Source organism: Carassius carassius, chromosome 22, assembly GCF_963082965.1.
Source record: "Carassius carassius chromosome 22, fCarCar2.1, whole genome shotgun sequence".
Taxonomy (NCBI): Eukaryota; Metazoa; Chordata; class Actinopteri; order Cypriniformes; family Cyprinidae; genus Carassius; species Carassius carassius.
Window position 1 is genome coordinate 19,768,601 of NC_081776.1, and position 26,392 is coordinate 19,794,992.

At 38.0% G+C, this 26,392-nt stretch overlaps 1 protein-coding gene across 2 annotated transcripts in view; it reads right to left on the reverse strand.

Annotated features, from left to right (window-relative positions):
* The window catches only part of LOC132099091 (TBC1 domain family member 22A-like), a 166,780-nt gene that overhangs the window by 25,084 nt on the left and 115,304 nt on the right, over window positions 1-26,392 (reverse strand). For both annotated transcript variants that reach the window (XM_059505537.1, XM_059505536.1), the window contains exon 11: window positions 20,473-20,600. In XM_059505537.1, the coding sequence (XP_059361520.1) occupies window positions 20,473-20,600 (128 nt within the window). The remainder of the gene's footprint in view (window positions 1-20,472; window positions 20,601-26,392) is intronic.

Consider the following 26,392-nt stretch of genomic DNA (forward strand, 5'->3'; position numbering starts at 1 on the left):
ACCTGGAGTAATGGCTGCTGAACATTTGCAAAAACAAATAACATTTTAAAATAGATTAAAACAGAAAATAGAAGAGATACATTACTATTTTTACTTTATTTTTTAAGTAAATAAATGCAGCCATAGTGGATTTCTTATATTTTACATTTAAAACCAAGACCCCAAACTTTTGATCATGTATATAACATACCACCATTGTACATTATTGAAAGGTGTAATGTATAATACTGTGTATGATAAAATATTTTATATTACTTGTTCTGATTTTGCAATTTTTTTTCTGTTGTGATGCCCAATACTACTACTACAACTACTGTTTGTTGCTCCAGGTATATAATCTAATATGTATACTCCATATACAGTACAACTCAATATAAGATTATGAGACTGATCTCTCATGAAGTTGGCGAGCCTCTGTTTGATCCAGCAGGTCAGTGCAGTTCTGAGCTCTTTATTCTTCATCAACCAAAAGTGACCTTCCGATTTAAGTTACACAGAGTTCTGGCCTTTGCTGTCGGGCGAGAATATACACAGTCCACAAGGACCTAAAAATTTTGGACTATTTTAAACTTGACTTCTGACAACACAAATGCAAAACCTAAGATGACAGGGCTTTCTATAGCCAGGAAGAGAGGCGATGTACTTAGAGAGGGCAAGAGAAAGAGTGAACACAGACAAATAACTACATCTCACCATAGGATTAATACTTTAATACTCATGCACTTAGTTCCTAAAGGAACTGAACCTTTCAAGTTTCATAGCACCATAAAAGTATCTTTAAAGTGTCATTTGACTTCTGAAGCCAAATAGGTTCCACATGCAGCTTCACACACAAAAGTTTTGAAACAACATACAGAACTACCAAATATTGCTTCAAGTGTGATTGCATCATATAATAATTGCTGTTAAAAGTGTTCATCGTCTGGTTGACTACGTCTTGTATTAATTTTTCCGAAAATGTCTGCCATATGCACATAAACTGACAGTCACCACCGATAAGCTACTACTAAATATTGTAGAAACTTAATTTTCTGTAAAGTTGCTTTGCAATGATTGTATCGTAAAAAGCACTATACAAATAAATTTGAATTGAACTGAAAGTTGCTATTAATGGATAACATTCCCCCATCAGCAAGCCATCTAAGGGGACTCTGATGTCCATTTTCCACAAGCTGGTATGATTCTTTAGGGTATTTATTACATTTCTGTAAACATTAGTTACAATTTCTCAACGATCGCGTAAAACAACAACCAGTAACATTTTTTTTAAGGACCAGTTCTCGCTATTAATTAGTTGCTTATCAGCATATATATTACAAGCATACTGGCTGTTTATTAGTACTTATTAATTCTGAGATGGAAGACATGGCAGAAACCTAACTAGATGCAAAAGATGCTTAAAAAGAGAACATTTCATCTTATGTCCCCTTTAACTGCTGAGACCAGCTCAAGACAGTGAGTTAGATCATCTGCTGTCTAACATATTAGTTTGAAAATCTCTACTTCTCATATGAACGGGCCAAAGATGTGAAGGTTTTCAATGAATACTGACTTAATAAAATAGGTTGTGATCCTTGTACGGATTTCTTCCATTATAAGTTTATTGCCATTTGCACAGGTACATTACAGTACAGGTACAGCCGTGGCCAAACATATTGTCCCCCTTGGTAAATATGATCAAAGAAGGCAATGAAAATTCATCTGCATTGTTAATCCTTTTGATTTTTTATTTAAAGGGGGGGGGGGGGGGGGGGGGGTTATATAACATTATAAAATAAAGGTTTTTCTCAAATACTCGTTGGACACAATTACTGGCCACCCTAGAAATTCTTATGAGTATAATATCTCTGAAGTATATTCCCATTCATATTCACAATTTTGAGCACTCCAGCGTGATTATAAACATGTAATTATACACCCATGGCTACCTGTTTCATAGAAATATAAAGAGGAGGGAAAACAAAGCCTCAATTCCATCCATCATAAAGAGAAAAACCAAAGATATATATATTTCTTATGTGCAGCAAAAGAAAACTGAGCTTCACAAATTGGTGAAGTGGCTTTAAGAAAAGAGCTAGAGCAGTGAAAATTCCCATTTCCACCATTAGGGCAATAATTAAGAGATTCCAATATACATAAAATGTTACGAATCTGCCTGGAAGAGGACGTGTGTCTATATCGTCCTAATGCATGGTGAGAAGGAGTGGCTAAAGACTCTCCAAGGACCACAGCTGGAGAATTGCAGAAAATAGTTGAATCTCGGGTTCAGAAAACCTTTAACATTTTTTTAAAAAAGAACCTGCATCACCACATGCTGTTTGGGAGGGTTACAAGAAAAATTATCCTAGCTCATCCAAAAACAAACTAAAGCATATTCAGTTATCAGACATGACTGGAACTTCAAATGGGACTGGCTTCTATGGTGAGATGAAACTAAAAATGAGCTTTTTAGCAGCAAACACTCAAGATGGGTTTGGTGAACACAAAGATAAAAAGTACCCCATGTGTACAATGAAATACACAGCTGTATTTTTGATGTCATGGGCCTATATTTCTGCTGGAGGTCCTGGACATCTTGTTTAGACACATGGCATCATGGATTCTATCAAATACCAACAGATAAAAAATCAGTAAGTGACTGACTCTGTTAGAAATCTTATAATGGGCCATGTTTGGATCTTCCAACTGTACAATAACCCAAAAACAAACCTAAAAAACAACACAGAAATGGGTCAATGAGCTTATAACCAAGCTATGGTCTTTCCAGTCCTCTGACCTGAACCCTATAGAAAATGAGAGGAGTGTCAAGTTCAAGTCTTCTTTATTGTGAATTTCCACATGTACAGTACATGCATACAGAGACTCGAAATTGCGTTACTGAATGACGTCAGTTCCATGCTGAATGAGGTAGTGAGCAGACCAATGCTGCACAAAGTGACTAGTGCATGTCATCATATAATTAGTGTGTGTGTGGGGGGGGGGGTTCATAGTTCAGTGGTGCCTGGGGCAGAAGAGGGGTCTTTCAGTCAGAAAGTCCAACAGCCAGTTGCACAGCGAAGTGTTGAGCCCTAGCTGAATCAGTTTGTAAATGAGCTGTTGAGGGATGATTGTGTTGAATGCTGAACTGAAGTCTATGAACAGCATTCTGACATATGAGTCCTTTTTGTCCAGATGTGTGAGTACTGAGTGAAGGGTATTGGCGATGGCATCATCGGTCGACCGGTTGGACCGATATGCAAACTGGAAGGGGTCCAGGGAGGGGGGGAGGGCAGACTTGATGTGGTGCATGACTAGCCATTCAAAGCACTTCATGAGGATGGGGGTAAGTGGGGGTAAGTGCTGGAATGATGGTGGTAGTTTTGAAACATGTGGGAACAACAGCCTGACTCAGTGAGATGTTGAAAATGTCTGTGAAGTCAGTGAGTTCTGCTGCACAGTCTTTCAGTACACACCCAGGGATGTTGTCAGGACCTGGAGCTTTGCATGCATTGATTCTGCTGAAGGATCTCCTTATGCTGTCTGAGGTCAGCGTCATCTCCTGGTCGCCGGGAGGAGGTGGAGTCTTCTGTGCAGTGGTGCTGTTTTGTCTCAAAGCGAGCGAAGAAGGTGTTCAGCTCGTTCAGCAGAGAGATGTTGTTGTCACAGGTCCGTGCTTGGGGCTTGTAGTCCGTAATGGTCTGTATCCCCTGCCACAGGTTCCTAGTGTCTCTGCTGTCGCTGAATTGATTAACTATCCTCCTGGAGTGCTGTCTCTCAGCCTCTCTGATGCCACGGGACAGGTTGGCCCTAGCTGTTCTCAGGCCCACCTCATCTCCAGCTCTGAAGGCAGCCTTCCGTGTCTTCAGGAGTCTCTAGACCTCCCCTGTCATCCATGGCTACTGGTTGGCCCGGACAGTGATGGTTTTTGTGACCGTTACATCATCAATACACTTGTTGATGTAGGCAGTGACAGTCTCTAAATTCTCCTGGAGGTCAGTCGTGTTATTGCATGTAGCAGCCTGCTTAAACATGTCCCAGTCAGTTGTGTTGAAGCAGTCTTGAAGAACCTCTGATGATCCTTCTGGCCACACTTTAATCTGTTTGTAAACTTTAATGAGCGGTCTGTATGCAGGCATTAGCATGACAGTGATGTGGTCTGAGGCTCCGAGGTGGGGGAGAAGGAGGTCTTTGTAAGCTCCTCTCTTTGTGGTGTAAACAAAGTCCAAAATGTTATTACCTTGTGTTGGAAAGTTAATGTGTTGGTGTATTTTTGGAAACACACTCTTTAGGTCAGCATGGTTGAAATCCCCAGCTATGATGAGAAAAGCATCGGGGTGTGCTGTCTGCTGCTCACTGATGTGCTGGTACAGTTCATTTAGTGCGTCGTTCCTGTTGCTGATGATGTTGAACGGGGAAATGTACACCGAGCAGTATAGCAGTATATTCCCTCGGCAGATAGAACTGCCGGCACTTAATAATCAAACTCCACCAGGGGTGAGCAGTGTTTGCAGATCACAACAGTATCGCGGCACCATGCGTCATTGATGTAAAGACAAAGCCCGCCGCCGCGGGTTTTTCCTCCTGCGACGAGAGCTCTGTCTGCTCGATAGCACGTCAGCTGGTCGAGCTGAATAGCGCAGTCTGGAACGCTGTTGCTGAGCCATGTATCTGTGAACACAAAAACACAACAGTCTCTTACAATCCTCTGAGTTGAGCGTAGTAATCGGATGTAGTCCAGTTTATTGTCCAATGAGTGTACGTTAGCCAGTATGATGGTGGGGATAGATGGCTTGTGTGGGTTAGCTGTTAGCCTAACCCGGATACCTCGGTGCTTACCCCTCTTCTGCTTCCTCTCACACCGCTTGTAGCGCCTCCACTGTGGGCGAGATGCAGTAGTGGGGGTCGGTGATGGTGAAGGCCTCCGTATCAGACCGAGATCCCGCAGCTGTTCCGCGTCCATTGAGTTTAACTGTAAAAATGCGGTTCTGCCGACATCGAGCAGAAACTCGCGACTGTATTTGCGCTTACAGACAGGTAGACGTGATGACAACGTACAAAAACACTGCGACTCACAAGACAAAAAACATGAAAACACCGTTCTGTCAGGACAGAGAGAAGCCGCTGCGTGTGGATGCGCCGCCATCTTGGTTACAGATATTTAGAAGAGGAGAAGCACCAACATGGAGATGGGAATCTAAAGGGTCTGGAGTGATTTTGGATGAAAGAATGGTCTCTGATCTCTTGTGAGGTGTTCTCTAACCTCATCAGGCATTATATGAGAAAATTTAGACCTGTTAAACTGGCAAATGGAGGTTTCAAAAAGTATTGAATAAAAGGGTGACATTAATTGTGGTCAATGTGTATTAGAGAAAAACATTTATTTCATAATTATATTTCCCCCCATTTTAAATTATTATTATCAAATGAAAGGATACATTTTTGTGATTTTTTTTCATAAAAGATCAAAAGGGTTAACAATGCAGATCAATTTTCACAGCCTTCTTTGATCATATTTACCAAGGGGGCCAATATTTTTGGCCACGACTGTACATTGGAATCCTTGTGGTTTTCTCAGAGTCAGCTTTAAAAAAAAATAAAAAACCAAAGTAGCAAAACAAATAAGTAATATTTCACATTTATATAGCGCACAAGTCATATGTGCCATTTTTAGGGTGCTTTAATGTTTCTCAAGGCCCTGTTCTGCTGTAATGGAAAAAGAACAACCAGAACAACTCTTTAAAGTTCTCTTTTTGTGTTTCAACTTCTAAATTACATAGAGGTTTGGAACAACATGAGGTAGAGTAAATGATGGCAATATATATTGTGAGAAGTAATCCTAAAAGAAATAAGAAATATAAGAATAGCAAGTTTATTATTTAGTCTGAGAGCTACCAAGACTTATTATGAAGTGAATTTGTCCAGAGCCATTCACTGAAGTCAGCTTCAGCTCAGGTGGGGCACAGCAGGGTTGACTTTTGCTAACATTTTTTTTTTCCGCAGATGATTGAGTGCAGGGCACCTGGTGAGCTGTTGCTATGTAAGTGACTGAACAGGAACTATGAAGGAGCTAGCAGTGGAGATTTAAAGTAAGAATTGCTGAAATATTGATGTTCAAGGGGCTGTGCGGGTGACTCAGACCTTGCCTTCTGGGTACTGCCTTTTCTGTGTCAGAAAACATAGGGCAATCATTAGGGGTACCCCATGGGACAGGTAAAGGGATTCAGGTCACAAGTCCAAATCCCTTTTGGGAAGCTTCTGTCCAATATGACTTATGGTGAGGTTTTATATCAGGTTTCGACACGGATGAGGAGTAAGAAGAAAGGAACTGCAGCTTGGTGCACAGATGTAAACAATACGTACATGCAGGGCTGAGTCAGTGAACAGCACATGGTGGAAAGGAAAGGCTTGGATGTGAATTTCAGATCTGGGAAGATTTCATTGGTATTCAAGTCTTTAGAAATATGCAGAAGAGCATATTTGAAATTGGCCAAAGCTAGTGGTTCTTTTCTTGGGGAGATACTGCAATCTTCTGGCTCATTACAGAGGCAAAAGGCTTGAGCTGTGGGTTTTGTTAAACTGTACAGGGCTAACAATCACCCGTGAACAGCAGGAATGCATCAACCATTGCGAGTGTTCATCGGCTAATTTGCAGCACACCAACAAACCGTTGTGAAGTCCCCCTGCTTCTGTAACAGAGAAATCTGCACTAGACGGTGCAAGTTCGCCAATGTCTCTGCTCATTCACCAACTGAGTGAGCCAGGAACACCACAGTGAAGATGCTATCACGTTTCACACAGTCGCACGTTAACTCGTTTTTTTTCAAACAGTCTTTGGACAGAAACATTTCAGCTGAGGCCTGAACACAACTGAGAATGTGGACCAAGATGAATCCCAGAGAAAAATCCCAGAGATCCCTATAAAGGCAGACCGCATAACAGGTTATGAAATGTTGTGGTTTGTCGGCAATATCAAACACCCATAATGGTTGGCGTCTCATCAAAGTCAGCACCCAGATGTGTGGCGTGCAGTTAGAGGTGTGAGCACAAAACATTAAAAGAGACTCCTTGCTTGCCTTGGGCTTCTAATAAGTCCCCCCGCTGAGAAACCCAACAAACGCACCGGAGTGCTGATTACGTGATGTGGTTGTACAGTAAAGAGCATAAGACCTTGCTGTAGGCAATGTAGACATGCATGCACATATTTATTGTTTAGTCCACTGACTTCTATTGACTGTGATGGGTCATGAAACATCCCTCTTCACTTTCAGCTGTGCTGGTAGCTCAATAATTGAAGGCCATGCTATTGATGCGTTTGGTGGGAAGGAAACTACAAAACAACCTGGTGGGTAACAAGCTGCATCATGACAGAGCAAGGTTTTAAACATTAAATCAGCACATACTGCCTTTTCTGTGTCAGAAAACATAGGGCAATCATTAAGGGTACCCACCCCATGGGACAGGTAAAGGGATTCAGGTCACAGGTCCAAATCCCTGTTGGGAAGCTTCTGTCCAATCTGCCTTACGGTGAGGTTTTATATTAGGATTCGACACGGATGAGGAGTAAGAAGAATGGAACTGCAGCTTGGTGCACAGATGTAAACGATACGTACATGCAGGGCTGAGTCTGTGAAAAAGCACATGTTGGAAAGGAAAGGCTTGGATGTGAATTTCAGAATGGGAAGATTTAATTGGTATTCAAGTCTTTAGAAATATGCAGAAGAGCATATTTGAAATTGGCTAAAGCTATTGCTTCTTTTCTTGGGGAGATACTGTAATCTTCTAGATCCTTACAGAGGCAAAAGGCTTGAGCTGTGGGAGTTTTGTTAAACTGTACAGGGCTAACAAGCACCCGTGAACAGCAGGAATGCATCAACCATTGAGAGTGTTCATCAGCTAATTTGCAGCACACCAACAAACTGTTGTGAAGTCCCCCTGCCTCTGTAACAGAGAAATCTGCACTAGACGGTGCAAGTTCGCCAATGTCTCTGCTCAATCACCAACTGAGTGAGCCAGGAACACCACAGTGGAGATGCTATCACGTTTCACACAGTCGCACATGGTAACTTGTTTTTCCAAACCCATGGTAACTCATTTTTTCCTGAACACAACTGAGAATGTGGACCAAGAAGATTAATCCCAGAGATCCCTCTAAAGGCAGACTGCATAACAGGTTATGAAATTATGTAGTTTGTCGGCAATATCAAACACCCATAATGGGGGGCGTCTCATCAAAGGCAGCACCCAGATGTGTGGCGTGCAGTTAGAGGTGTGAGCACACAATATTAAAAGAGACTGCTTGCTTGCCTTGGGCTTCTAATAAGTCCCCCCGCTGAGAAACCCAACACACACACCAGAGTGCTGATTACGTGATGTGGTTGTACAGTAAAGAGCATAAGACCTTGCTGTAGGCAATGTAGACATGCATGCACATATTTATTGTTTAGTCCACTGACTTCTATTGACTGTGATGGGTCATGAAACATCCCTCTTCACTTTCAGCTGTGCATGGTAGCTCAATAATTGAAGGCCATGCTATTGATGCGTTTGGTGGGAAGGAAACTACAAAACAACCTGGTGGGTAACAAGCTGCATCATGACAGAGCAAGGTTTTAAACATTAAATCAGCACATACTGTATATGTACTGTTGGAAATGTGAGGTTGCTTTAGGATTCACTCAAGGGAGGTTAACAGGGAACTGGACACTCAGAATGCTAATATTATTATGTGTTAGTGTTATGAATGGGTTTGCACTCACACTAAGGTATAGCCAAAGACAAGGGTATTGTAGCAAGCACAGCAAGAAGCACAATAGCTTTCGTATGCCTACGCTTTAAACATTCAAATATACAGCAGATGGCTGGTATACACATCAAGTGTGTCAAAGGACCACAGAGGAACTATTACTGTTTTCAGGTTCAAGTAGACTAAGGCATACTGAAAAAGTAACTGGACTGAGGGGAGGACAACCCAAGCACTACGCATGAAACTGCCACTATATAAAAATAATGCAACTTTGCTTCAGTGGTGAGATCGTATCAGTAACCAAGATAATTTGGTTTGATATGTTTGATATATATACAGAGACTTGCTATCCCAAAATGTAGTAATACGACAAACAGACTAATTCCGACATGGCTGGCTGTGTTCGTAAAAAATAAATAAACAGATATGGAAACAAAACGGTCAGGCATGCAAGCAGTGTGAACAGTGATCAGTAATGATCAGTCCTCAACAAAGTCTGCCCATCTTCACAGTTGATGTTAACGTGGCTAAGCTAACAGGGGCCATCATCTTTATGTACTGCATACAGTACATGTATACTCTTATTTTATTTATTGAAAATCCTAATGTTTTCGCAGATTTTCACAGAATTGTAACACCTGTCACTAAGAAAATTATAAATATCTTCCGCCCCTTGCATGATTGCTTATAGTTTTAAAGAACTAAATCATCTGACCACAGGTATTATACTTTTTCATGCACCTAGTTCCCATAGGAACTGAAGCTTTCAAGCTTCAAAGAGGACGCCATAGCTCAACATAGTTCTCTTCTGAAGAGAAATCAAAAGAGATGAAAGTGAAGGTTTTCAATGATTAATGACTTAATAGAATAGGTTTAAAATACTTTTGCAAGTCATGGATAGGGTATTTTTATACTTTGCACGGTCCTTTTTTGCTGTAATTGAAAAGAACATCCAGTACATTAAACAGAATTTTGGAACAACATGAGGATGAGTAAATGATGAGAGAGTACAAATATAGGGATTACATACAGAATATGCCCTCTTTTAGCTTAGCCATGTTAACATCAACTGTGAACATGGGGAGATTTTCTTGAGGACTCTCTTGGCTCTGTTTTTAAATCCATTCAGCAAATTCAGTGTAAATATTTTAACAGAATGCATGAATGTGGCAGATTCTTTCTGGATCTAGAGTTTAGAGCAGGATAAAATATGTTATAAATAAAATAATTAATGCAAATAATAATAATGGTACAACAATTATATGCACACTTAAAATATTAATTTGGTCATATCATATTATATATCATTTATCATATATCATAACATATCATATATCATATATTATATCATTAAACACTGACATTTTCTTAAGGCTTTGTCTGCCATCTGCTTGAAAAACTTCAACTGAACTTGTAACAATGCATTCTGGGAGTAGCTCATGCTATAAAATGTATGTAGTATTGCCTAGAATTTGACAGAATGCCTATGATTCCCAAAATTGCTGTCTAATGAGGCTGCTCACTAGGTTTTGAGGTATAGCCAGGGAATCTCATAAAATGTGAAGTCTGCCAAGTAACCATAAGCTGAACTTCACACAAAGATAAGTGTTCTTAAGTAGTTAAAGGGATAATTCACCCAAATAGCAAAATTCCTTCTAAAACTTGAAGATTTAATAAAACTAAAAGTGCTTTTAATTGTATTTAAAGCTAGAGCTAACCAACTTTCTAGCAACATCCAACAATTATTCACCAACAGAGAAGGCGGATATAATTTGCGGGGAACGCTTAATTTTAAGGTGCAGTGTGTTCGTACTACCCTCAGGAGCCAATGTGTCACTCGAAGAGGTGTGAACTTATGGAATGATTTAAAGGATGAATTAAAAAGTGCTGTAAATGTTCATCAATTCAAAACACAATTTAAGATAAGTATCTTAAGGCAATATGTCAAATGTAATCACTAAGCAGGATTTCTGTCACTATCTATTAAAATGAGAATAATATATCATATCGTGCTGATACAACTACTGTCACCAATGTCTCCACATGATCTGTCATAATTAAAATGAGGAAATTGAGTTAAAATAATGCTGTTTATTACCATTGTCATTACTATCACGACACACAATAGACAAAAGAGAATTAGGGAAGACGAGACATGGACCCGTCGGGTGAAGGGCTCCCTCCTCCAGACTGGCTCATGAAACATCGTCTTTTTAAATGCATCACACAGCAAAGGTTATAAACATCGCCCGCTAAGACAATTATTTAGGGTAGCTGGGCGGGCCTGCTGGATGGGGACGAGATCCACTTCCAACGAGCCCATGCCCTGGCTTTTTAAGGCACAACACAAGACAGGGTACACATCATCATCATCATCATCATCAAAATTAATGCCGTAAATGTACACCCAGTTGCTATAGAGATGATAATGATAACAAGGTAATAACAAGACAAAATATGTATAAGAAAAAATGGTTCTACACAATAGTGTTAGTAATGTGATACTATTGAATCTAATACTTGAATTATAGAATTGATAAAAATTATAATGAAAATATGGTTAACCAAAAATTACTATAATAATAATAATAATAATAATTGAAAGAAGTGAATAATGTGGAGACTGGTCATGTCAGTTGTGCCAGTTATGACAGTTATGATTGTTTTTTGCTAACAGTGGGTGTAAATTTTCTAGTAGTATACAGGATTCTGTATTAATGTTATCCTTCACGACATAATGCCTTATGGAAGATACTTATTAATGCAGATGTAGTCATGCTGCTTGTACAATAGAGGTATCCTGTAACTCAAACAGTTTGTGCAGTTATCCCTATACGCTTGTGACAATATACATTGGATGTGGAATGTAGCTACAAGCTCTAACCATTTCAAATGCTGCAATGTGTAACGTCCACTTTACTGATAGTATGGTTGGAAATGTAACTCATAAACAGGTGCACACTCGTGGTGATGTGTGCCTGGGTATGAAAATGATATACTTGAATTTTGCACATTTTATGGTAACCTTATCAATGTAATATATATTGTTAAATGCAGTGTTATTTATTGAGTTACAATTGGGTATACAAATGTGAAATCCATGGGTACTGAGAGTACTGTACATAGGGGTAGGCGCATATAAGCTTCCTTGCTTCAGCCTACTCCTTTTGAGCTTCCATTACAGTGTAAGTTTATGACTTCTGTAACAACCATGATTCTGAACAGCTCAAATAAACTAAACAAATTATGTCATAAATAACTTACCCTCATGTTGTTCTAAACCCGTTAAGACCTCCGTTTATCTTTGGAACACAGTTTAAGATATTTTAGATTTAGTCCGAGAGCTCTCAGTCCCTCCATTGAAACTGTGTGAACTGTATACTGTCCATGTCCAGAAAGGTAAGAAAAACATCATCAAAGTAGTCCATGTGACTACAGAGGGTCAGTTAGAATTTTTTAAAGCATTTGTTCCCAACCTGGGGTCCTGTTCTAATAATAATATTATATAAAATATTTTTTCAAAGTTTTAAAAAAATCATATGCTAAAAATGCCGATTTCAATTACAATTTCGTTATTTCAAAAGTAGCCCGTTGGCGTGGCAAGCGCGCTCATAATGTAAGAGATGCCGGCGCGACCACAACAGTGCCCAACATCAAATGGCAAACATCATCCTTGTGTGGTTGACGGACCGTTTATCAGTTTGGACCAGTGCAGCGCGAGCCGATCGTGATCATGCGACGCTGTTACTACACAGCGCTAATAAGAGATCCAGTACAGAAAGCATTTGAATTTGCCACAAAAGTAATAACATCGCTGCGAGATCTAGAGAGAAACATTCACATTTCTCTGTTATTAACAGATCAACACATTTCTCCGTTATTAACGGATCAAACAGCGCATGGAAACCAGGAAGAAACATTGTGTCGTGAATGAACTATCCACTGTCCAGATCTGCAACATTCACCATGGATTTACTGTAGTAACACTAACTGCAACCATGAAAGTTTGTCAGGAATAGTAGGCTATAATGCCTTCAAGTAACATTACGTCGGTTTTATTTTGACATTATGAATATACAATTGCTGCCCTCAAATGTTAATCTGAAATAAAATAAACCTTGGTTTATAACTACTACAATATTTATTTTTTTCCAAGAAGCTGTTTTGTTTTATATGTTCATAAGAAGAATCAATTATAGCTCCAGAATTACTCAAAGTAAAAAATGTCACACTTTATTATGTTAGTTTTAATATAAAAAAAAAGAAATCAAGGAGATTTCTCTGGCATTTCTTTCTTTTTGCTGTATCAAAAACGTACTGAACTGTACCGTGACACAAGTGTATCGTATCGAACCGAACCGTGAATTTTGTGAACCGTTACACCCCTTATATATATATATATATATAAGTATACATATATAAGTATACATGTATATACTGTATATACATTTATACATAATTTATATTATATATAAATACAAATAATTTATATATAAATAAATAAAAATATTAAATATATACATGCATATGTGTGTATTTATATATACAAAATAATTATACACAGTACACACACATATATTATGCAAACACAAACTTTTATTTTGGATGAGATTAATTTTTTCCCAGCACTAATATATATATATATATATATATATATATTGGGGGGGTCACGGATTGTTAAAAATGTACATGGGGGGGGCCCCAAGGAAAAAGGTTGGGAACCACTGTTTTAAAGCATCGAAAAAAATTTGGTCCAAAATGGCAATCGCAAAACAAAGCAGTTTGTGATATCCGGTTCGCGAACGAATCATTCAGATCATAACCGGATCTTTTTGAACCAGTTCACCAAATCGAACTTAATTGTTTTAAACGGTTCACGTCTCCAATACGCATTAATCCAAAAATGACTTAAGCTGTTAACTTTTTTAATGTGGCTGACACTCCCTCTGAGTTCAAACAAACCAATATCCTTGAGTAATTCATTTACTCAAACAGTTCACTGACTGAACTGCTGTGAAGAGAGAACTGAAGATGAACACTGAAGCCAATGTGAAGGATGATGTTTTATGTCAATGAAAGTACAAACACTATATAATAAATAATATTTTAGCATCTTGATACGTTGGGAACATGGAAACATTTGGATACGTGCCGAATGAGAGAGGTAGGCATCAGCTTCAACTTAAATAGTTTTTTGGATTGACATTTTATAGCCTAAACTTTAGATGATTTGTTTGGAGAGAAACTAATAACTTTAAATTAAATAAATTTTACATTAGACTACAGACATTTTAGCCTTCATTATTTCAGAAAGTAATAGGGCTAATAAAATGCGATGTGATCCGTGACTTAAATTTTTTCTTTTTATTTTTCACTCTCAAAACGCAATCTTATACAAGTGTTTTTAGTTTTTTAACAATGCAGCAAACATTTTTAAATATCTTAAAAATACTGATGTCTTTAAAGTGTTTTTAGTAGCCTACATTTGTCCAAAATCTAGAAAAGATGATGCTGTATCAGCTGTGACTAAGCACAGTGGGTTATTGGAACGTTAGATCTCAATTTTTTTCCTTTTCTTTTTGAGTAAAGAAAACGCTGACATTGTTTTTAAAAAATAACGTTATTAAACGGTATTTCTTCCACCCAAACCCGTTTCAGAACGGTAATACTATCAGAGGAACGCAGGAACAGAAACGTTAACATAGCGAACATGGTTTTTTTTTTCGTTTTCAAGCCCTGATTATAAGTTAGTGTTATTTAAAAGCAATTTGTGAGAAAAAAAAAATCCACTTTTTTTTTTTTTTTACAGCAAATCCTACACGTGTGTGTATGAGTGTATATGTTTTAAAAAAAAAACATATTACGAAATAAAACATTTAATATCCTTTAAATTATAATTTATTTTTGTGATGTAAAGCTAAATTTCCAACAGCCATTACTCCAGTATAAAGAGACACAAGATCCTTAAGAAATCATTCTAATATGCTGATTTATTATTAGAATGATCAAAGACGGCAACAGTTATAATATTTTTGTGGAAACGGCACTACTTTTTTTTTAGGATTCTTTCTTTAATGAATAAAAAGTATAAAAGAACAGCATTTATTCAAAATATAAATCTTTTCTAACAATATAAATCTTTGATATCACTTCTTAACAATTTTACATATCTTTGCTGAATAAAAGTTCATTTAAAAAACAAAAAAAAAAAAACAAAGAATAAAAATGTACTGACCCCAAACTTTTTAACTGTAGTGTATATTGTGAGAAAAGATTTGTATTTTAAATAATTGCTCTTCTTTTTTTCTATCAAAAAAAAAAAAAAAAAAAAAAAAAAAAAATATATATATATATATATATATATATATACATACATACAGTTGTGTTCAAAATTATTCAACCCCCTTGACTTGCAAGACAATTTGCTGTGGAGGATAACATTTTATGAAATCAATTTAACAAAGGCATCAGTAAAGTATTAGAGAAAGTTTGTTAATACACTTTTGAGTGATTCTGAGAATGGAACATTGATGAATCATGATAAAATTCGAATTGGCTCTAAACATTCATGTTCAAAATTATTCAACCCCCTTTGTGCAGAATCTTTTATTCTTTAAAATTACCTATAAACGCTGTCTGTAAGTGTTTAGAAGCTTCTGTCACCTCTCTTCTACAGTTTTGGCCCATTCCACACCTGAAAAAGCTTTCAGATCACTGATAATCTTTGGTTTTCACATTGCCACTGCTTTCTTCAAATTCATCCAGATATTTGAAATGAGAATTAAGCCTGGAGACTGAACAGGTCACTCAAGTACATTCTTTGACTGATCCCTGAACCAAGCAGTAGTAGATTTGGATGTGTACTTTGGTATGTCTGGCCTGCAGGAAAGTCCATTGATCATCAGCTTCAGTTTTTGCACCAAAGGCATCACAATTCTTGTCAAAATGGCCTGACACTTTAAGGAATCCATGATGTCCTTCATACAGTCATGATTTTCACTTCCTTCTACAGTAAAGAAACCCCATAACAGGACTGATCCACCTCCAAGTTTGAGGATGGAGATGGTGTTCTTCTGCTTATGAGCTTTGCCTTTTTTTGCAGCAGACATACCGCTGATCCATGGGTCCAAAAAGTTCCAGTTTGGTCACATCACTCCATAAAACATTCCTCCAGAGCTCCACAGGTCCACACAAATGAATTTTATCAAGTTCAAGTTGGCTTTTTGTTCTTCTTGATCAAGAGTGGTATTTATCAAGATGTCTCAACATGAAGGCCATACTTGTCTGGTGTTTTTCTTACACACTGCATTGAAAATTGTTTTCCTCCTTTCATCGGGTCATCTTGCAAGTCTTTGGCTGTACATTGCAGGTTTTTTCTCAGTTGCTCTGATTAAACATTTTATGATATTGTGCTTTTTCTTCCACAACCTCAAAGATTTTCTGGTAAAACACACTTTAAGCTAAGGAATAAGGCTGAGAGCTGTGTCTCTAGGAACTTTCAATGTCTTGGAAATCTTCATATAGCCTTAGCCTTTCTAAAGTACTACGATATTTATTCTCTTTAGCTTTTGTGAGATCTCTGTTGACATTTTTGCTACTCAACTTCAATACATGCATGGGCCAAACTGTATGTGTAACAGCTCAAGCTAATTCTGTTTTTAATAGAGTTTCTAAAGGCTTAATTGTGTTTTGAGATGGTTTTATTCCCCACCATGCAAATAAGTGATTTAAAAACAGCGATGTTGAATAGGGGTTGAATAATTATGACATAGCAGTATTATTAAAAAATCTTATAACTCAAATATATTACATTATATATTGACAATATCACTTTTAATATGCCAGTGAACTGTTATAGATGCAAGTTTTATTATATCCTGGATCTTCAGAAAAGCTTGTATTTGTAAAGTACTGCAGTCTATAGGGGGTTGAATAATTTTGAACACAACTGTATATATATATATATATATATATATATATATATATATATATATATATACATACATATATATTTTTTTTAAGGGTATATATATATATATATATATACACACACATATATATATTGTTAAGGGTACTCTGAAGAACAAGAGTCAGTGTGTAAAGCTGAAGTGTGACAACAACAACGCAGTACAGATCAAGAAAAACTCTAAATGCACTATGAATGGCACAGAAACCATCTCCATGAGAGATAAGCTACTTGTTCTGTTTTCAAAAGCCCATGAAATATTCATCATTCAGACTTGGCTAATTCGGGCCATCAATATCTTTAAGGTGAGTTAGTATGACACAGATTGTCAGAGTCGGCGAGGGAGGGAGAGAGTGCGAGCACTCATTTTCAGACTATTTGGTAATGCATTAAAAATGAATTGGATGAATTACAATCTATTCCTGGCCTCTGTTGAGGAATTCACACTAGGGTTCAAAATCGAGCACTTGGTAAAACAGAGAATAAGAATAACTTTCCAATCGCTGAAACGTCACTATATATATATATATATATATATATATATATATATACACACACACACACACACACACACACACACACACACACTATATGATGATTACCATAAAAAATTATACTCTAATTACTTTAGTTCAAGATGAAGACAAATGTATATATATTTCAATCAAACTATCAATAATGTCCCAGTGTTACTGACTTGTGACTGGCCTAACAAGAGAGTGTTTCTGAGGTGCACCAGTGTTTTCATCAACATGCACCAGTGACTAGGCTGGTGTTGTCAGAAAGAATCCAATGACACATCCCCAGTGAGTAACGAATAGGCAAACAAAGCACGTGAACTTTCTATCGGCAATGGTTACAATCTGTGTAAAATACAAATCAGTCAAGTAGAATAAAGAGACTGTTGAAAGCATTTCATCTGTACTGTAGAGATGGAAGGAAACTGACATTTAATACAGTGGGCATCGATCAATTCAAAATTTCTTCTAAGGAATAAGTAAGAATTAAGGATAATTATCACACTATCTTGAGCTGAGTGTACAGCAACGTCAGAAATGTTGCATTCACTCAAATGCCAGCCTGTTGTACCGGACACCATAAAGAACAGAACAGACTTTTCCATAAATGTTGGGTTAGATGTCAGTAACACCTCTGAGGTTCCTGGCTGGGCTAAGATTCATCCTCTTTCATGCTCCGGGTCTTTTCATGGCTTGGTGTTAAAAATCGAGCCATCTACACCAAACAAAAAAAAAACCTAAATGTGAAGCAACTGTCTTCAGAAATGTCAGCTCTTCAGTTGTAGCATACTATGGTAGATGTTTTGAAATGATCTTTAATTCTTACTGTCAAATATTCTCTTGCTGTCACTGTATTATTATTATTATTATTGTGTCTTATATAAGACCAGGTAGAAAGTTCTGCTGTCATTTATTGTGTAATTATTTACTATATAAAATAAATCCTGGCTGCTCTTTTCAATATAATGAATGTAAATGAGGATTTAACTTTAATGTTCCAAAATAGCCACACAAAAAGTATCCTAAACATACCACAATATTCAAAGATGATCAAAGACTTTGTTTATGATCAGAAACTGTGAGTACTACTTTATTAAATTAAATAACCACAACTCATTTTGTGATTTTAAAGCTTCCGAGAACTGTTCTTCAATAAGCACAACAAAAATACATATAATTTCAGTTAACATGTTTTTTAGCATTTAGATTTAGCATTTAATTTATTTTAATATTTCCCCTTAGTTGGCCCCAGGCCCTGGCCCCCTGACTGAGAACCCCTGGTCTGCAACTTTTGGGAATCACTGATCTACAACTAAATCTTCAGATGTCCTGCAACAGCATTGTGTGAAGAATAGTCCAAAGTTTAAATTGTTATTACGTTGTAACTGAAAATCATTGATACTGTGTCATACAAAATTTCGATTCAATTGAATTTGTTAAGTAAAAAAAGTTGATATATTTCACAAAGCCTGCATCTGAATACCTAGTTTATTACATATCTGTTTATTATTGATTCATTTATAAACTCATTTAAAAGAGGTCAGCTTACAGTGCTTCAGTTTGTAGACAGCAAAACCTTCTCAGAATGTTAATTCTTTAAATAATTTCTTAGTTTTGGGACCGTCACTACAACAACACACCTTCAGAAAGACATTGTGTATAATGTGTAAAGTATTTTTTCTGTTTGTGACGAGTGGGGCGGGGCCGAGAGACGTGGGAACAGGAGCGAAGCCGGTGGAGTGATTGGAAATGAGCGACACCTGCTCGACCCACCCGTCTCGAGTCCCACGGAGGAGATGGAGGGATATAAACCGGAGCGACGACAGTGACAGACGAGAGAGGACCAGGCCTGGACTTTATTTTGTATCTGGTTTTTATTGTCCGTGAGGGGCTGACGTGCTGTTTTGTCTTTATTTTGTAATTAAAGTTTCTATTTGATTGTCCGCCGGTTCCCGCCTCCTTCTTCCCGTGTTCATCAAGTTTAATGTGCTACACTGTTCTTTGAGTGTTCCAGCCAAAACTGTTGCATCATTTGATGATTAAAAGCATTACAGAGGAATAAAAGCAAGCACATTTCGAGACCACAGAATTATGTTCCATTCTGTTGCACTCAGTCTAGCTGTATCACAAAAAAAAAAAAAAAAAAAAAATTCGGTCCCACCCACGCATGCCCTAAAACATCATAATTATACAGGGCTTCAGATACTTATTAAGAAAACCCATGAGTAGTCTTTTTTGAAAAAAAAGTTTACCCTGGTCACCACCCTCTCATAGCCAGGAAAAAGAGGAGTGTAAAAAATTAGGGTTGCTCCGATAACGATTCACATAGAGCAGCTGTTACTACACAGAGCCGTTGTTAACTGAAAAGATGCGCAAATAAACGCTGAAAATGAACGTGGATTTGCGCATCTTCTCAGTTAACAACGGCTCTGTGTAGTAACAGCTGCTCTATGTGAAATCACGCACCTGAGGGAATTTACCACTGATTAGAGAACCGGCTTTACTGACGAGATGCGCATTAATGATCGGCCGATCGTGATCAGAGAACCCTTACAAAAAATCTACTTTTATGCTGCATAAATGAAAAAACAATTACACAGGATTTTGCCAAACATCTATGGAATCCTGTTTCTGTCTAATAGAAAAAAAGAAAAGAAAAAAGAAAAGAAAAACTGTCTTAAGTCTTAAAAAGTCTTAAGTCGCTGGGGTATTTTTTTAACAATAGCCAAAAAAAAAAACCTTGTATGGGTCAAAATTGTAGATTTTTCTTTTATGCAAAAAAAAAAAAAAAAAAAAAAAAAAAAAAAAAAATCATAAAGATATTTAGAAAAGATCATGTTCCATGAAGATATTTTGTCAATTTCCTACCGTAAATATATCAAAATCTAATTTTTTATATAATAATAATATGCATTGCTGAGAACTTCTTTTGGACAACTTTAAAGGTGATTTTCTCAGTATTTAGATTTTTTTTTTTTTGCATCCTCAGATTTCAGATTTTCAAATAGTTGTATCTCAAACCAAATATTGTCCTATCCTAACAAACCATACAGCAATGGAAAGCTCATTTATTCTTTCAGATGATGTATACATCTAAATTTCAAGAAATTGATCCTTATGACTGGTTTTGTGATCCAGGAGCACATTTTATTTTATTTTAATTCTAAAGGTAAAAAGTGGCTAAGAGTGAGTAAATGATGATAATTTTTGAAAAACAGCTGCATATATTTATCTGACCACATCAGAGACTGTTGAGTCTCTTTTACCTGATAAGTGTCCCAGAGGCGAATGGTGCAGCGCAGAGGAAGTTCTCTCATTAACAGGTTGTTCATCCAGCGGAAGGCAAACTGCAAATACTCCACCTCATACTGCTGCATGTGGCGATGTACATTCTCTGTTAAAGACAAAAAAACAGTACAGCAAATCACCACCCTAATGCCATTCACCCCATTCATCTATCACAGATGATTAAAGCATCATTATATTCTCTTCAGTAAAACTGGGACCAAACAATAAATGACTCGACGGACACAATGACACAGTAACACAGCCAGCAGACACAGTTCACAGATGACAGCCTGCCAGGCGTAAGCCATAACAACCTAATAAAGCCATAGAGAATTTCTCCATCCATGCCATCATGTGCTCGACGCTGTCATGTAAGCATGAGGTAATTACTCAGCTGTCATCCCAATGTCTGAGCATGTTATGTTTGAGAGGAAACAGCAGCTTTATTTATGGGCGTCTTTTTAATCAACACGGACACGCAACTGATGGGTAACATGCATGACTGCGTGTCCCTGCAGAAATATAGGCACCTTTATTCACATCCTGACAACGACGGTATTCTTTAACCGTCACATGCATGACAGGTTTTGGTTGGGGGTTGTGGGTGATATAAATCTATGCAATAATTAAATATGATCATGTGTGAAAACTGCCCCTAAGTTTTTCAATTGTCTGTATATAAAAGTCATTTCAGAGTAAACATACACAAATACGTCATAATAAAGATGAAAAATAAAGACAAAATATCAAGCTCTAGCTACAAGCATACACCCACCCATGTCGAAGATCAGCTCCTGTCAAACCTCACGCTTGTCTTGACAGTGTCATTCTCACATCCAGCTCTCCTGAATAAACAACTTATCCTCATTAACGCTGAATACATCTCACTGCCAAGACACAGAGCCGACAGACTGACGAAACAAACACAACAATTTTTCTTATTTTATAATCTAAAAAATCGTGCCCGTTTTAACCTAATTAAGATGTCAGTGACAGATAAGGATGGCCATGATGATGAAAAAAAAAAATAGCTTATAGTTTAACATCATGCTACTATTTCCCAAAAGTGTAGTCTATGCATGCATTGTGTTTCATATGCATTTAATGTTTTGGACACACATTAGTTTGAGGATTAACTATGACTTTTGCATCAATAAACTACTAATTTGTTGCTTTTTAATAGTTAGTAAGGCAGTTGAGTTTAAGTATGGGGTGGATTAAGGGATCGAAAATATGGTCATGTAGAATAAGGCATTAATATGTGCTTTATAAGTACTAATAAACAGCCAATACGCCAGTAATATGCATGCTGATAAGCAACTAGTTAATAGTGAGAATTGGTCCGTAAAATAAACTTACCAGTTTTAATATGCATTTGACTTTTTAAATCCACTTTCATCAAGCATGCATTCACGTGCGCACACACGCACATGCACACACGCTCTATGTCACTGACCCTAAACAACCGCCTAAGAAGCTTGGAGGTGTAACTTTGGAAATTATTTCAGGTAGCCTAGATCCCACAATAAAAATTTTAAAATATGTTAGAAAAAGCCTTGCAGCTTTATTAGCAGAATATGGTTTTCAGCAAACAGTACACATTTTCTTTCATACGTTTTACACCAGCAAGTTTTGAGGGGGATGGGAAACAGGCAGAGGAAAGAGTTCACAGAAAGACAAGTGAGCTGTTTGCCATGATTCTGCTGAGCAATGGACTTCTTCTTGACTTCTGCCCCCACCCATCCATTCCATAATTACATCTGCACTGACCCTCTGTCTTACCCTCCCTGTATTTCCAGCCAAAACAAGCTCGGACACCTTCTGTGAGATCGCAACAGCCGTGTCTGTCTATGACTTATACAAGCACAGCCAGGGTTATTATCATTAACTAAAAACTAAAACCATTAAAAACAAATTTAAATAAAATAAAATCCTTAAACATATTTTATTTCAGCTAGTTGCCATTTCTCTCTCTCTCTCAATGATCAATTAATTGTCGATAAGAGATGCAATCAATTAAAGCTATCGATGGTCAACTAAGCCATTTCATTTTGGGCTGTGTGCGGCTCATGTGTAAAACGTGAGAGGGGCTGTGAGTGAGGGTGACAGTATATAAATACATTCATAATAGTTCATTCATAATGTACAAATTAAGCTTTCAATGTGATTTCAATTTTAAAAGTACATTTAAATAGAAATATTTTATTAATCAATTCCTACGACTTATTCATTTGTGGCCACTGTCCATGTTTCATTAGGGCCCGAGCACTGCAGTGCGAGGACCCTATTGGAATTGCTCCGTTTATTCTTCTTCTTCTTCTTCTTCTCCAAAATGAATCGCATTTTTGAGGGCTTAAACATGCTCCAAAAATCACGAAACTTTGCACACACATCAGGACTGGCGAAAATTTATATCTGATATAGGTTTCAGAAGTGGGTGTGGCAAAATGGCTCGATAGCGCCACCTGTTATATTTCAACGGAGTGTGAAAATCGGTACACACATGTAACACACCATTATCTACAAAAAAGTATCTTGGTACAAAATCCAAAACCCAACAGGAAGTAAGTTATTTTGAATTTCCTGTACAATTTTTGTGCAGTTTTTGCCATTTCCATGCCTCGTACTTTGACAAACTCCTCCTACAGTTTTAATCGGATTGTCTTCAAATTTAGTGAGGGTCATCATAAGACCTTTGTGATGTTAAATTGCGAAGGTTTTGAGTTTTCATCAAGGGGTGTGTCCCTGGCGGCCTGACAAAGTTTGATGTTTTGCCATGAAACGGGAAGTTGCTGTAACTCAGGCAAGCAATTTCCGATCTTCCCCAAACTTCACACGTGTGATAGGTGTTCTGTCCTGAACAAACACTCATGACCAAATTCAGTTATAGTCATAGCGCCACCTGCTGGTAACAGGACGTTACATGGTTAACACTCTTATGGACTCCTAGGAACATATTAAAAAGTGTCAACAAGTGTTAAATAAGCTGGCATCATGCTAGATACATGATAATACATGCTAGCAACACTTAGCTAAGTGTTAAAGCATGCTACTAATGTAGTGAAAAAGGAAGTTGCTGTAACTCAGGCAAGCAATGTCCGATCTTCCCCAAACTTCACACGTGTGATAGGTGTTTTGTTCCGAACAAACACCCATAACCAAATTCAGTTATAGTCATAGCGCCACCTGCTGGTAACAGGAAGTGACAAGGTTAACACTGTTATGAACTCCTAGGGACAAATTAAAAAGTGTCAAAAAGTGTTAAATAGGCTGGCAAAATCCTAGAAGCATAATAAAACATGCTAGCAACACTTAGCTAAGTGTTAAAGCATGCAACTATTGCATTGAATAAGGAAGTTGCTGTAACTCAGGCATACAGTGTCCAATTTGCCCCAAATTGAACAAGTTTGATAAGAGTCCTGTCCTGAACACATCAACATGTCCGTATTCGATTTTAGTCATAGCGCCACCTAATGGCAACAGGAAGTGGCATGTTTAACACTGTTATGGACTCCTAGCAACATATTAAAAAGTGCCATTAAGTGATAAATGCAATGGCAGCATGCTCGAAACATACTAAAACATGTTAGCAACACTTAGCTAAATGCTAAAGCATCATATTACTGCAGTGAATTGTGAAGTTACTGTAATTCAGGCATACAGTGTCCAATCTTCCCCAAAAATCACGAAACTTTGCTCACACATCAGGACTGGCGAAAATTTACATCTGATATAGGTTTCAGAAGTGGGTGTGGCAAACTGATTTTGCCAATGATTGCACATCTAAGGAACCCTCTGTCAAGCTCCTGAAGTTTGCAGACAACACCACACTCATCGGCCTCATTCAGGACGGTGATGAGTCTGCTTACAGACAGGAGGTTAAAGAGCTGGCTGTCTGGTGCACTCTCAACAACCTGGAGCTTAACACACTCAAAACAGTGGAGATGATCGTGGACTTCAGGAGAAACCCCCCTGCACTCCCCCCACTCACCATCATGAACAGCACTGTGGAACCACCATCTCTCAGGACCTGAAGTGGGACAATCACATTGACTCCATTGTGAAAAAGGCCCAGCAGAGGTTGTACTTCCTTCGCCAGCTGAGGAAGTTTAACCTGCCACAGGAGCTGCTGAAACAGTTCTACTCCACCATCATCGAATCCATCCTCTGCACTTCAGTAACTGTCTGGTTCAGCTCAGCTTCTAAATCTGACCTCAGAAGACTACAGAGGGTAGTCCGGACTGCTGAGCAAATCATCGGTTCAACCCTTCCGTCTATTCAAGAACTGTACTTATCCAGACTGAGCAAAAGGGCTGGCAAAATCACTCTGGACCCCTCACATCCAGCACACTACCTCTTTGAACTGTTGCCATCTGGTCGACGCTACAGAGCTCTAAGCACGAGAACGACCAGGCACAGGAACAGTTTCTTCCCTCAGGCAATCCATCTAATGAACAATTGAAAAAAACTGTGGAACACACTACACTATTTATATTTATATATACATACACTTTTTTATTTTTTATTTATCTAACACACATACTTAGCGTACACTTATATTTTTTGCACATAATATACCTGTACATACATAATGCTCATTGTAATATAACTTCCATATATTGTCAATTTGTATATTTTCGTTCCTTATCTACCTATTTGTATTTTTTAACATTTTTTATTCCATTTTGTGTTTTTTTGTTCTGTCACTGTCATTATGTTGCACTGCGGAGCTTCTGTCACGAAAACAAATTCCTCGTATATGTGAACATACCTGGCAATAAAGCTCATTCTGATTTTGATTCTGATTGAACAAGTTTGATAAGAGTCCTGTCCTGAACACATAAACATGCCCGTATTCAATTCTAGTCATAGCGCCACCTGCTGGCAACAGGAAGTGGCATGTCTAACACTGTTATGGACTCCTTGCAAAATAATAAAAAGCAACAACAAGTATTTAATAGGCTGGCAACATTCTAGAAGCATACTAAAACATGCTAGCATCACTTAGCTAAGGGCTAAAGCATGCTACTAATGCAGTGAAAAAGGAAGCTGCTGTAACTCAGGCAAGCCATGTCCGAACTTCCCCAAACTTCACACGTTTGACAAGGGTCCTGTCCTAAATACATCAACATGCCTGTATTCGTTTAAAGTCATAGCGCCACCTGCTGGCGACAGGAAGTGTCATGTTTAACACTTTTATGCACCATTTGCAACACATTAAAGTATGCCATTGTGTGCTGATCATGCTAGAAATATTCTCAAACATGCTAGCAACACTTGCTATGTGCTAAAGGATGCTATTAATACTATGAAACAGGAAGTTGTTGTAACTCATGCATACCCAGCATTCACAGTCTGACCCAAACTTCACATGTTTTATAAGTGTCCTGGCCTGAACACAACTAAAGGCCAAAATTCAACTATAACTATAGCGCCACCTGCTGGCAACAGGAAATGACTTATTTTATACTAACTTAAACATGAGATGTCTGATCTGCCCGAAACTTTGCATGTTTTGTAAGAGTCCTGGCCTGAAGACATTAGAAATAACCAAGATGGCGGCACGTCCACACGCAGTGGCTTCTCTCTGTCCCGACAGAACGGTGTTTTCGTGTTTTTTGTCTTGTGAGTCGCAGTGTTTTTGTACGTTGTCGTCGCGTCTACCTGCCTGTAAGCACAAATACAGTCGAGAGTTTTTTAAAGTTAAACTCTGCGCACGCCGAACAGCTGCGGGATCTCGGTCTGCTACGGAGGCCTTCACCATCACCGACCCCCACTACTGCATCTCGCCCACAGCAGAGGCGCCACAAGTGGCGTGAGAGGAAGCAGAAGAGGGGTAAGCGCGGAGGTATCCGGACTAGGCTAATGGCTAACCCACACAAGCCATCTATCCCCACC